This window comes from Branchiostoma lanceolatum, chromosome 8 (assembly GCF_035083965.1).
Source record: "Branchiostoma lanceolatum isolate klBraLanc5 chromosome 8, klBraLanc5.hap2, whole genome shotgun sequence".
NCBI lineage: Eukaryota > Metazoa > Chordata > Leptocardii > Amphioxiformes > Branchiostomatidae > Branchiostoma > Branchiostoma lanceolatum.
Genome location: NC_089729.1, coordinates 20017900 through 20030660, shown reverse-complemented (window position 1 = coordinate 20030660; position 12761 = coordinate 20017900). Strand labels below are relative to the sequence as shown.

General features: G+C 42.7%; 3 protein-coding genes across 6 annotated transcripts in view; 1 reads left to right on the top strand and 2 right to left on the bottom strand.

Moving 5' to 3' along the window:
• The window catches only part of LOC136440343 (steroid 17-alpha-hydroxylase/17,20 lyase-like), a 79982-nt gene that overhangs the window by 19956 nt on the left and 47265 nt on the right, over positions 1-12761 (top strand). The gene's annotated exons all lie outside the window — the stretch shown is intronic.
• Positions 1-12761, bottom strand: part of LOC136440342 (uncharacterized) — a 60334-nt gene that overhangs the window by 25327 nt on the left and 22246 nt on the right. The window lies entirely within an intron of this gene.
• On the bottom strand, positions 2603-12686 carry LOC136440341 (uncharacterized). Its single transcript, XM_066436319.1, has 13 exons — positions 11996-12686; positions 8596-8770; positions 7700-7783; positions 7018-7544; positions 6597-6884; positions 6235-6369; positions 5683-5763; positions 5340-5372; positions 5059-5190; positions 4884-4918; positions 4494-4530; positions 3882-3920; positions 2603-3349 (listed from the first exon to the last, which is right to left on the bottom strand). Exons 1-13 carry the CDS (start codon positions 12143-12145, stop codon positions 3050-3052), a joined length of 2016 nt encoding a protein of 671 aa, XP_066292416.1. The 5' UTR covers positions 12146-12686; the 3' UTR covers positions 2603-3049.

Here is a 12761-nt window from a genome sequence, read left to right as displayed (position 1 = left end):
TGCTGTCTGAAACATCTGACTGTTTCAAAATTTTATCCAGTTGCTTGAGCAACTATTTTTGGCATAGTCATGTAAATTCGTAAATATATTCGACACAAGATCTCTCAGATTATACCTATGCCGGTTGAAATATATGTGCATGCGGATGAGTGCTTGAGTGCAAATCAAGTATGTAACTCTGTGCCCATACATGTATGGCAAGGCGTAGAAGTTACTCTATATATAGTGATGAATATACTCAATTTACCCAATTTAACCAAAGCGGGTGTTGTCCAGGGATCGATTGACAACAACTGCTTATTTTATCAAATATCTAGCTGTATAATGATATTTTTAAGTACATTGGTGACAAACAAAGTGGTGTTACAAAAGAGCGATTTGATTAAAACATGTAGCCATATTTCCTGGATATTCAATGTGCAGGCTCCGAGATTAAGTAGCTGTTTACTCCGCGTTATCCAGTGAAGTATTCAACTTTCATTTGTGGGGCCAAATTTCAAAATTATGACGATTATATGTACCTCGTATCTCCAAGTTACGGTCTCCTGGCCTCCTTTGTTGGTCCAGTTGGTGGTTCGGAGTTTCTTCTATGACTGGAAGAGCTTATTGTGTCTGCCCTTCTTATTGGGGACCTTTTCCCGTTCAATTCATTTTAGTGCCAAGCTTGTGAGGACTGACTACGTTCAGAAACTCGTACCCCGGAAGTAGTACTAGTATTGACCTTTGTTGCGAAGTTGCCATAGCTGCGCTTTTCGTTGACGTAAACAGACACGTAGGTGTGGTCGCCATTTTTGACTTGTTCTGTTCAAAATACTTGATTTTACTTGAAAATACTTCTTATGCCGTGACAATTATTATTGTGACCTTACAAGTTACGATAATAGAGATAAGGTATTCTTGAGAAGCCAAAAAACAGCAATTGGCAACAATATGACAGGGATGAAAATGATTTAGTATTCGTGCGCGAGTGTAACCAGCGGTCCTACACAGTGGCCTGGACATTCAGCGGAGGAGCTGCCCAAAAGATAATTGAATTGTATGATTGTTTTACCACTACTGTAAAGCAGGCAAATATCCCCCATGGAAATTTTAATCTCAAAATTGTGTTTCTTTTTTCAGTCTCTATCTGAATGATTTTAATATGTAATCACAAATAGTCTTGTAAGATTTTGTTTCAAGGTTTTCTAACCAGGGTATACCTGCTATACTATGCAGATCAATAACAAAGACAGTGAAAGTGAAACCTCGAGAGGTAGAAAATAACTCAAAATTTCCATAGTGTTCTGTCTCTTTGAATTACTTTATATAGTGGAAAAAAGACACATGGTTTCGCATGGGGTTCGGAGGACTTGACTCGAAGCTCCTTGATCAAAGTCGTCGAAAAGGGGTTGTATTATTTATCTCGATTGGAATGCTCAATTAAACAAGACCTATACACAGTACAACCCCCCCCCCCCCCCGTCTTCGAAGGAGTCTCGTATTTCAGGCTACTAGTATGGAAGACAGAGCGTATACGTAGTACTACATACGCGGTTCTGAGACAGATTTCTGCAAATTTAGATCATTGCGAACCCCTCACAATACAGCTCCTTCGCAGTCCGACATTGTTACATAACATGTCTACCAGCGTAAGTGCCACGGCCAGTGACTGTCCTATCGCACCTCTCCATAACGATCCCCTATGTGCTAAATACCACATAAATCTGTCACAATGTTTACTTAACAATGTTATTACTTAAAACACGATCCAAATCTAAAGGGGAAAATCCAATCTATTCCCCTTTTTTTGTCTAAGATTTTGAAATATCAAGACGCCAAATTCTTGCAAATAAAGCTTTTTAAGATGTAATAACAAAAACTATAGACTCTGAGATGTTAAAAAAGACCCCCACAGTGTCTTGAATCTCTGCAGTTAACGAGAAAAATTCCCTCCTTTGGTCGGGAACGAGGGAAATTTTCTCTCTTAACCAGCCACGATACGAGGGAAATTTTCTCGCCAAGTCAAACAAAAGGGAATTCTGGGTCTAAGTCCGAGGCGAGGGAAATTTTCTCGCCAAGTCAAACAAAAGGGAATTCTGGGTCTAAGTCCACCGCGAGGGAAATTTTCTCGCCAAGTCTAACAAAAGGGAATTCTGGGCCTAAGTCCGCCGCGAGGGAAATTTTCTCGCCAAGTCTAACAAAAGGGAATTCTGGGCCTAAGTCCGCCGCGAGGGAAATTTTCTCGCCAAGTCTAACAAAAGGGAATTCTTGGTTTAAGTCCGCCGCGAGGGAAATTTTCTCGCCAAGTCTAACAAAAGGGAATTCTGGGTCGAAGTCCGCCGCGAGGGAAATTTTCTCTCCAAGTCCACCGCGAGGGGAATTTTGACGCCAATTCCAACAGAAAGGGAAGTTCAACATCAGCGCTGTTCTTAAACCAAGTCCGACGCAAGCGGCGTCCCTTCGCCAAGTCCGACATCATGGGAAGAAGGTCCATGCTAAGTCCGGCACTTGGGAATCGTCTAGCCGGACCGGACACTTGAGAGCATGGCGTCAAGCCATCCTTCTTGAAGAACAAGGTGAGCAACGTTATACAGTTTAAATTATATGACGCACACACACACAATGATCTTTGGATTGGTGTATTATAGTACACAGACAACATGTCCACTGCACTGAGGCCAACAGAAAAGGAAAGATATACGCAAAGTAGAAATTACTATGATACTAGACATTACAGACACTCTTGTAAATACCGGTGTATAAAGAAAACAAGCTTACAAGTTTAAGCGACCATCACTGTTCCCTGTTGTGTTTTTCCATGTTAACAATTCTATTAGAAAATCATCATAGCATGTACTGTACAAGGTAATTGTTACCGATAGTCTAAAGCACAAACGCACTGAAATAGGTGTTCGAACATGCCTATCAAACAACACAATACAAAGACAATTCAATACAAAAAAAATAACATGCATTAAACTAGAGCAATAGCGCGAGAAAATCTGACTACGACCGCGTCCACCCCGTCCTCTTCCGCGTGATCGGTCTCGACCTAGTTTACTGTCTTACCCTAGCCTAATTTGGACGGGAGCATGCTGAATACCCGAATGTGTTCGTCCTGTGAGAGCGACATGTCTGTATTGAAAGTTACTGCCGTCAGTACTTTCTTTGGGGCAACCTCCTGGTCCTTGAGAGGTTTCCCGTCACTGTCCCTCTCGACGTGGTATGTGTTGTCGCCATGGTCTATGTCGTACCACCGCACCTTGAGAGGCTTGGTGGCTACAACACGCCCAAACCAGGGAATAGGGTCGTCGTCGTCGTCGTTGGCTGTCCCTATCACAGCGACCATCTGGCCGACATCGTAGATCGTCTGTGTTGTGGGCGAGAAAACATTCCTTTCTTTAGGGATAATGTGCCTTTATACTTATCAAACACCGTCTAAAGTTTACCAAAAATTCAAAGCACGCTTTTATGTCCCCTTAAAGGTAACCTTAAAGTCGAGGTTACACAGAACATGTCTCTAGACACCATAAGATTTAAAAAAAAAATAAAAAAACATTCGGCTGGCGTTGCCGAACACCAGCCGACCGAGCCGAACGCCAGCCGACATAGCTTCCGAATCACTTCTAACCATAGTCAAAGAAAGGTCGGGAAGCCATGTTCGGCTATGTGTAACCTGGGTTTACGGAACATAACATTATATGAAAAAAACACCCTGTTAAAACATTCATCGACACAAAATATGTCAGTCTTTTAACATCAAAATAATGCAAGGTGTTCCTCATAACTGTGACGTCCTAGGCGTATGCAACACTCACATCTAAAATTTCTCCCCGCAGTTACAAAAACTTTCTTATACCATCAAAGTGTGATCATCTAATGAGACATGAAAAATGACCAACCTTGCCGGCCTCTGTCCTCCTGGATTTGGGACGTGTGGACTGAAACGACAAAATGTGACGATTATTCATGCATGATTGAAAATCACTTGTCGTCAGCTTTATAGTCGAATTGATTGGCAGTGGAGCTGTTTACTCTCAACCAAAATAAGCATTTATATGCGCCAATAGTTCATAATCTGGCATAAATAATTTTTTCAACATGTTTAGTCTTTCGACCATACTGACTAACGAACTTGAACATGCACTTCACAGCTATTCGTAACAGCAGCATACATATACGAGACCTGATTTGATAGCACTGTAGATACCACTTGCGTGCAAGTACTAGCTCTGGCATAACATTTGAGACAAGTACAGAATACGAGAAATACAGACAGAGCTAACAAAATATGGTCCAATTAACATAATCTTGGATTATTTAATTGGAATTACCAAGGAATTATTGACACAAGTGGGATCTAGATTTCTCGCGTTTTCGAAACACACAGGCCAGGGCTTTTCGATGATAGTGCGAACGGTTGGTTTTTCGTATGCCTTCAGTGAGAAACGCACATGTACGAAACGCTGCAGAACAAGCAAGTTACATTTCTTTGGAGGTTATACTGTACATACCGAAGTTGTTGCGTCCGCCGCGTTCTTCCTCTTGTTGCTGTTAAAGCAAATCAACATGATAATTATTCCTCAATCAATCGTCCATTAAGCATTCAAATTTTTCCAGTGTCTGTGAAGAACTGTTTACCATCATGCGTTTTATATTACAAGATTGCAGTAATTCATTGGGACGGGGATGGGTGGGCGTTGTTGGGGTCCTGATAACGAAACAATGTCCGCCAGAGTTTGCAATAAACAATTTAGTATAAAAGCCTTGTTAGATTCGGTCCGCACCTAACGGTCGATACGGTGGAAAAGAGAGCGTTGAGTACGCTCCACTTTGACAACGTTCCGCATTTCATGGCTAGTATATGCTTTCAACATGGTATACTGTATAGCATCTGTACTGACCTGGCCTGGTTGTTGCCTTCCAAGTCAGCTTTATCCTGTAAACAGAAGCAACATTCAAAGTCAGCATTGATATAGAATGATTATTATAGATACCATCCAGAATGCGCTCGGCCATTCAAACTGGGGCAAACATCATTTGTCAAGTGACCAATGGCGTAGAGCTTTGTCAATTTACCTTTGCTGTCTCCAGGGAGAAGATCAGCCCATTAGTAACGTCTTCAGTTGCCTTCAGGCTGCCTTCAAGAATCTTTCGCTTGGTTTCCTCTTCGGCCAACATGTCCTTCACCCGCTTTAGTTCGTCCTCGACCTGCACATTGTCATAATAAACGTCATCAATAATAACCATGAAACTGATAACGGTAGTGCTAAAGGTAATTCCTACATTATAGAACGAGATTTCTAATTGATTCTAACTTTTACACGTGATTTATCGTATATATTATTAACTTTACTTACCGCGCCCTTTTCACTTTTGAGCTTCTCGATTTCCTAAAACAACAAAACAAGATAAATGTTATAACCGAAACACAACCACCTGTGTAAGTATAACCGGTAAACACAACCACCTGTGTTAGTATAACCGGTAAATGCACGAAGTTTGCCACTGAACATTGCATATCTTGAAAGGAAAGGGAAATTCTGACATTGCTCAAGTAAGCCTACGTGCGCGGGGAAATGACCATCAGTCTCGATTGCTAATACGTCCTAGTAGAACAGCTGATATCCTATCATTCAAACATAACATTGAATATGCATAACGTAAGACATCAAAACTATTTAGTTTACTACTGGCACTCACCGCCTCCAGTTTGAGGTTTCGGGCTCTTTCTGCCAATAGCTCAGCCTGGGCTCCGCAGCTGCCATCCTCTTTTTTCTTACCCTGTGAAAAGACACACGTCAAACTTCACAGATGGAATATGAAATGAGGATATTTCGTCTGTCCTTGATTTACAATGAAAAAGATCTAGTCGTGATAATTATATCAACTAATGTGACCTAGACTTCATTGCCCATGTTTTAATACCAAAAAGTTACTAAAGAAAAAGCACAAATCTATCATCATCAGTTAAAAAGTTCAATTGCCATAAATAGGTGGCCATGCAGAGATCCTCCGTCAGACAAAGTATATCCTCTAACAGGCTGAATGATTCAAACTTTGATGAAGGATGTTTTTTTAAATTCAAGTTCATTGGAAATGCAAATGTAAAGTCAGGAATGCTACAAGCTAAAAAAGTAAATGCTCAATATTCTTGTTCTGAAGCTAAAGAGGGGTAATAAAATGAATTTTTCCTATGCTTGATCTTACTGACGTTTACGCCCTTGATTCATTAATGAAACAATTTTTAAAAACCTTTTCCTTGCTTTCCTCTGGCCCCGCACTGGTGGCCTTGGTGCTGTTGTCTCCGTCAGTGTCCTCCCCGGTGTTTTTGGTCCCGGTGTCTTTGGGTCCGGTGTCTTCCGGATCCGTGACCTTGTTCTGTCGCTTCTAATACACATAAGAGTGGAATTCAACATAAAAACCTGATAACGCTGGTATCTTTCAGACTTCTCAACTGCACATTTGCAAGGCTAGAATTAGCACATTATCAGATTATCTACCTCTAAGTTGAAACTAGGACATAATAAAAAGAGTGAATACTGATAACTCAAGGTATCAAAAGGAACCTAACACGGGGTTGGTACTGGTTTGTATTCCATATCAGTTTCTGATACCTTGCGGCTGGATCGGTAATCCAATTCCCCGTTCATGACCTTCTTCAGTTTTTCGAGTTGAACCTCGTCCGAATCTTTTATTTTGAGGAAGCTCAGGTGGTGGTTCTTAATCTCGTTCCGCTTCCCTGCTGTCCTGGGCTGCCCCGGGATGCGCCCCTCCTCCCACCTGGCGATGAAATCTCCTATGGCTGCCCAGACCCTGCACGAGGACACGGCTAGGCGTATCACTACAGGATACTTGTTGGACAGCCCTTTCCTCTTTGTGATCGTTTGTTTGGGTGTCACCGTCTGAGGAAAGAAAAGTACATCTTGTCATTTGTTAATGTCTTTTTAAACAACGTATATATAAGTAATCACCGCATACGCATATGGTGTACGTACATGTAGGCATTACATCAAGCTCAAGTAATACAACACTCACATCCACAATCCCGAGCATAGTGCACAGGCCGTCTTTCCACTTCGTCACCGTGGCACTGTTCCGCGGTGGCTCCACTGTAGTGAGGCTGACCTCGTCTGTATAGCCGGCAGCTGCGTAGGCTGCCGCACGGAAGTTATACAGTTGTTCCTTAAAACCAGACGGCAGGTGGAAATTGCCATCGTTGTGTAGCACGCCTATCCTCTTGGCTAAGCTGTCTGTCAGGCCACAGTACACCTTTGCCATGCGCGTCTTGAAGGAACTGTTGTCGGGCTGCTCCTGACGAAGAAGTTGCAAGGCCAGGCGGGTGTGGTTCCCCCCGAGCACTTCGTAGGCGTACGTCTTGACCTTGTCGGGTTGAAAGGTTTCTGGCGTGATCCCTGGAAGGTGCACAGCCATTACGGTAAAGGCCATGCCAGGCGTCGCCTTGAACCTGGCCTTAAGGTCCTGCACGTGGTCAGGATTAGGCTGACGGCAAAGTCGACTCCAGTGCGGGGAGACCATTCCGTCAACTGGTATCTCGAAGGTTCCTACATGTACAAACAAAATGCAGTATAATCTAATTAGTCCACTTTTTCAAATCATTTAAATCTGTAACTTTCAAATCATTTAAATCTGTAACTATCGCACAGATTCATTCAGGCCGCACTGTGGTGAACTTGTAATATAAGACGGTACAACTTACCGACAAGATGCCTCTCGATTACATCATCGTCTGACTCTTTCGGAGCAGTTGCTGTAGGTTCGGTCACGGAAGAGTCGTCACCATCTGCAAAAACAAAAGAAATCACGCGTTTGGGATTGTGCTCTCGCCGCAAAAACGCCACCTACTTCGGCTACTGATAGAGGCGAGAAGCAGTACTCCAGTCAGAAGCTCTGAAGGTGTCTGACAGACACCGAAACGTCAGCAGGTAAGATTACCTGGTTTTATGAATGAATTAATGACTGAATGACTGAATGAATGAATGAATTGATTAATTAACGAATGGATTCATATATTTGACATGGGAAGTACTTGTACCTCGCAGCCATAGGCTAAATTGCGTACTTTTTACATTGTTCATAAAAACTAGTGACGTTAGGCCATCTATCGGTTACAATAATTGTATCATCATTCCTATCTAACAATAAATGCATTCTTAAAATCTCAGGTATTAAAAGAATCTCCAATATCCAAAAGGAAGCACCTTTTTCATTTCTCGATTCTATTAGAACCGAAGATTGCTACCCGCACCTACATGCTTGGAGACCATAGCGATTCACCCAGGCACGTCGTTTGGTTAAACTTTTTAAGAAACTGAAATAGGTTTCCAAAGAATCAGCTATTATTATGAATGTAGTTATATCATATGATTAGCCTTTCAAATGTCTTTTAGCTTAGTTGAATATTCTGTTTTAGTGACCAAAGGTTGCAACCCTATCAATTTTTGTCTTCTGAATTCCCAAATGTTATCCCTATTTGTTTGAGTTCAAGGATCTACAAGTTAGTACAAGGGCTATGAGAAGTCATGAGATACACAGCTACATTGCAAAATTGGACAAAAAAGGCTGTAGAAAACACATGCTGTTTTTATAGCGTACCGGTCGTGGGCTTCTCCACAGGAACTGACCCAGAGGTAACGTTTTCCTTCTTCCAATGGCCCAGGAACACCCTCCTGGAGTCCCCGTGGTGCTTAAACCGCCCGCAGAAGTCGTTCGCCTCAGTGTCGAAGTTGTTGATCGGAAGCCTCCAAGGCGGCCCGAACTTCAGTTTGATCTGGACGTGATATATTATATTTAGTTCCCATGTGTACCATGTCATGAAATACAAGCAAGATATCGACCAAAAGTATTACGAGTAAGTATCGATTAAAGCTTCTTTCACGTGTCTGGATTTCAAGTTAATTGCTAAATTATGAAGCAGTCACAAATTCCAGGTTTATATTATCCATGACGGTTTGAATGGGAGGGGGGAAGTACAATGCTTTATTATAAATGCAGGGTTAGCAATAACTGTCAATTTGCACTTGCGGAAGGTTTTAGAAACATTGATCATCCTCTGATGTCTGGCAGTAGTAGTTTATGAACGACGCATTTGGGATACACAAAATAAACAAACATATCTACTTAAGAAATAAATGTGATCTATACGAATGATTACAAAAAAACGTGTAGCGTTGAAATAGAGCGGCCGTCTACGGAAATCATAAAAGCTTGCTGTGCCTAACGATGGCCGATAGATGATGATGAACGTAAAAAGGCATGCAGATCCTCATCCACGCTAGGCATCCTCGTGTTTAGTTACAGGCTCTACCTTCACCAAACACAGTGAGAGATACTAGTACTCAGGTTACATCCACGCGAGTAGGGTGACCAGTTAGCATGAGACTTTTGAAATGGTCCCTGCAATGCTAGCCTGGATGACGGGCTCGGAGCACTCTACAGCGCCAAGACGATATTCTTTCGTTTGGAGAAAAACCTGCCCCAGCCACTGCGTAGCCAGTAGTTTATAACGCGAGAGATAATCAAAGGTCGGGAGGGGGTATGTGCCTTCCCCGCGCTGCGTGTCTGATAAAACAAACACCAGACCTGCGACATGCTGGCGACCTCACTGCGTCCGACATAGGATTCGTGTTACCCTTGACTTTATACACGAAATTGGGATGTCATGCAAAACGTACAAGTATTTACTAAGAAGACAACAAAACACACAAAGAGCAAAAAGATCTATTTTTTCATCGATGAAATTCGTTGAGTGCGCAGTCAAATCGCTCGGTCGTAGCGAGGTCACCAAGTGCCGCGGGACCAGTGAGATAGGGACTTAAGACCTTGACATCATAATCGGAATATCAACAAGGGTTGGCTATACAACAAAAACGATGACAAAGAGAAAGCCCGACAAAAACGCCTGAAAGTACGTCAAGAACCAGCCGAACCCCTTGCTGTGTTTGGAGAGTCGTTTTTTTCAATGGTTGGCTATACAACAAAAACGATGACAAAGTAGAAAAAAATTCTTCCCATCAAACTTTACTTAGTCCAGAAAAATGTTAATACGCAACTCATACGCACATGAATATACGTACAAGTGTGACAGGACCCTTAAATCTTGTGCGTATATTCAGGTGCTCATGAGTTTCGCAGTAACATGTTTTTGGTTTGAGTAAATTTTGAGGGTATGATGTTGTTTTCTACTTTGACCCACCGTTGAGCAGCCTAGTTATCAAACCAAAGAAATAGCTTCTTCGGCTCTAAACTTAATTTAAACTAAAACATGATAATACGCAATTCATGCTGACGTGTATATACGCGTGACAGGGGTCCCAAGATAGCGCGGCGAGGGCGATGCCCTACTAGTGGAATGGGGGTACAAATCAGTTTATTCCGGGGAAATACCGTAACAATATATACTCAGCGATTTTACTAAAGTTTGAACAGCACGAAAGACTTCCCTCTGTGGTCACGTATTGATTTTTTAGTAAATTCTTTAGTAAATAGGTCACATCCAACTCTAGCTGAAGGCGGTCAGAAAAAGACCACATGTCAAGAAAAACAAAACGAAAGACTTCCCTCTGTGGTCACGTATTGATTTGTTTGAGTCTGCCATGTTTGTGGGATTCCGGAACGACATGGGGCCGGCTGGTGAACGTATCAAAGTTTTACGACATGAGGCCGAGCCCACCATGTCGTTCCGGAATCCCACAAACATGGCAGACTCATAGAAATCCATACGTGACCACAGAGGGAAGTCTTTCGTTTTGTTTTTCTTGACATGTGGTCTTTTTCTGACCGCCTTCAGCTAGAGTTGGATGTGACCTATTTACTAAAGAATACAAATGTCTACGGCGCACCATGCACAAATCTCAGATTACTAATAATATACAAGCAATAAGAAAAATACAAAAATCAACAGCATCATTTACAATGCATAAATAAGCATACAGATTATAGAATATGTACGGAACAATTTATACAGCGAAACGGTTAGCTTGGAAATGAAAGGAGGGAACTAGTTTGAACAGTGACCCGTGGAGTTTGAAACGTTACGATGTTGCCTCGAACTACATCTGCTTGTAGATTATCTCATTGAGCCACCGCGAGAATCCGTTCCAGTGTGTGACCGTAGCGCAACTATGATTTACCCTGACCTGAGAATACCTTGAGGATTCTTCGGTAAAGGCCTACTATTGTTTAAAACGCCAGGTCTACTTTTGTCTAAAACGCCAGGTCTACTATTGTTTCAAACGCGAAATTGAAACCACCGAGAACATATTTTCTCCCTACCATGAACATCGCTGCATTTACAGTACGTCTACCGTACATCTCACGGCGGAAGAACCAAAAGAGACATCTCATCAGGTTCTATTACTCAGGGGAAGGGGGATGGGGGGGGGGGGGGGGGTGGTGGGGGGATGTTGTAGAATTTCCCTCAGGGCATGTTGGCCCTAGTCTCTACCAGACTAACCGCGTCGGCTATAGGGAGAACATTTGCCTGGGGACTTAGGCAATGGAGGATAACATTCCCATCCGTAGTCCAGGGTTGCAATATTTGACCTATCTCCATAGCCGACTCCCTTCATACAGTTGACTCTATTTGGCCAATTTCTGATATTTTCCCAGCGACCCGTGGAGACTGGTAGAGTCTATGTTGGCCCAGCCCTAGAGCCGGGGAGTTGGCCTGTAGAAGCCCTGGAAACAGTCTGACGCAATGCTAGACATTCTCATATATCTAAAGATTTGCACAAGTAGGACCTGGCTAAATATCGGATAATTTACTATAATTTTTACTTCAGATACATAATGATGGATAGTAAATATATGAAAACCTCTACGTCCCTTCTGCCTGGACGGAACGGGGAGGGTGCAGATGCATCAGTATTGTGGCAATTGTATTGTGGCAATATCTCTACATGGATTTCTACCATTATACTCCCAGGCTGGTGTGGAACAACACGCGACCACCACAAGAGAATGTTCGAAATGTCCGGAACATAACGTTACTAACCTTCAGACAGCCTGGAAACGTACTTTCTGTGACATCCTCGATGGTCCCGAGATTGTCCCCGTTGTTCACCAACGCGACTTTTCCATCTTCCTTCAGAAACCACCACTTTCCTGTACCCGACGTCATGGTAAGTCCCGGGGCATCCGACATGATCTCCTCAGTTCCTCCTCTCTTCTCTTTCTTCGTTGATCTATTCCTTACAACTAGTCAGGCTGATTTAGAGTTTGAAACACGTTGACAACTAGGACTATTATCAAAAGTGTATGACAAAACAAGAAAGTCACCGGACGCTAGCAATGTAGCTGTCTATCAAAATTGAAGACGCGCGCTTTGACAAACACTGTGTGCGGGATCCTCACGCGCCAGTCTATGAGAACGAAGTAATTTTTTTTTAATTCGGAACAGATTTGAGGGGCACGCACGTGCGTTCTTACCGTAAATGCATTTAAGTTTGCACGGTTTCGATTTTGCGCTAAGGGGAAATGGAGTGTTCGCGGTAGTTTTAAGTTCCCGGCAGTGCTATAGTCACATACTGCTACAGTATTGGACAAAAATGTTCGCGGAAATTTTAAGTTTCGTGGTGAAACGGTCGCCGTAAAAACAGCCAACAAAAACCACCACGAGCATTTCTGCATTTACAGTACCTTGTCAAACGAGGGACTGACAGCATTTCTCTTCCCCACAGAGACCAGCGTGGCGACACAGATTGCGCGGCTGTATCTTGGTGTTCCCAAACTGAGGCGTGTTTTTCCAGATGAAACCCCCT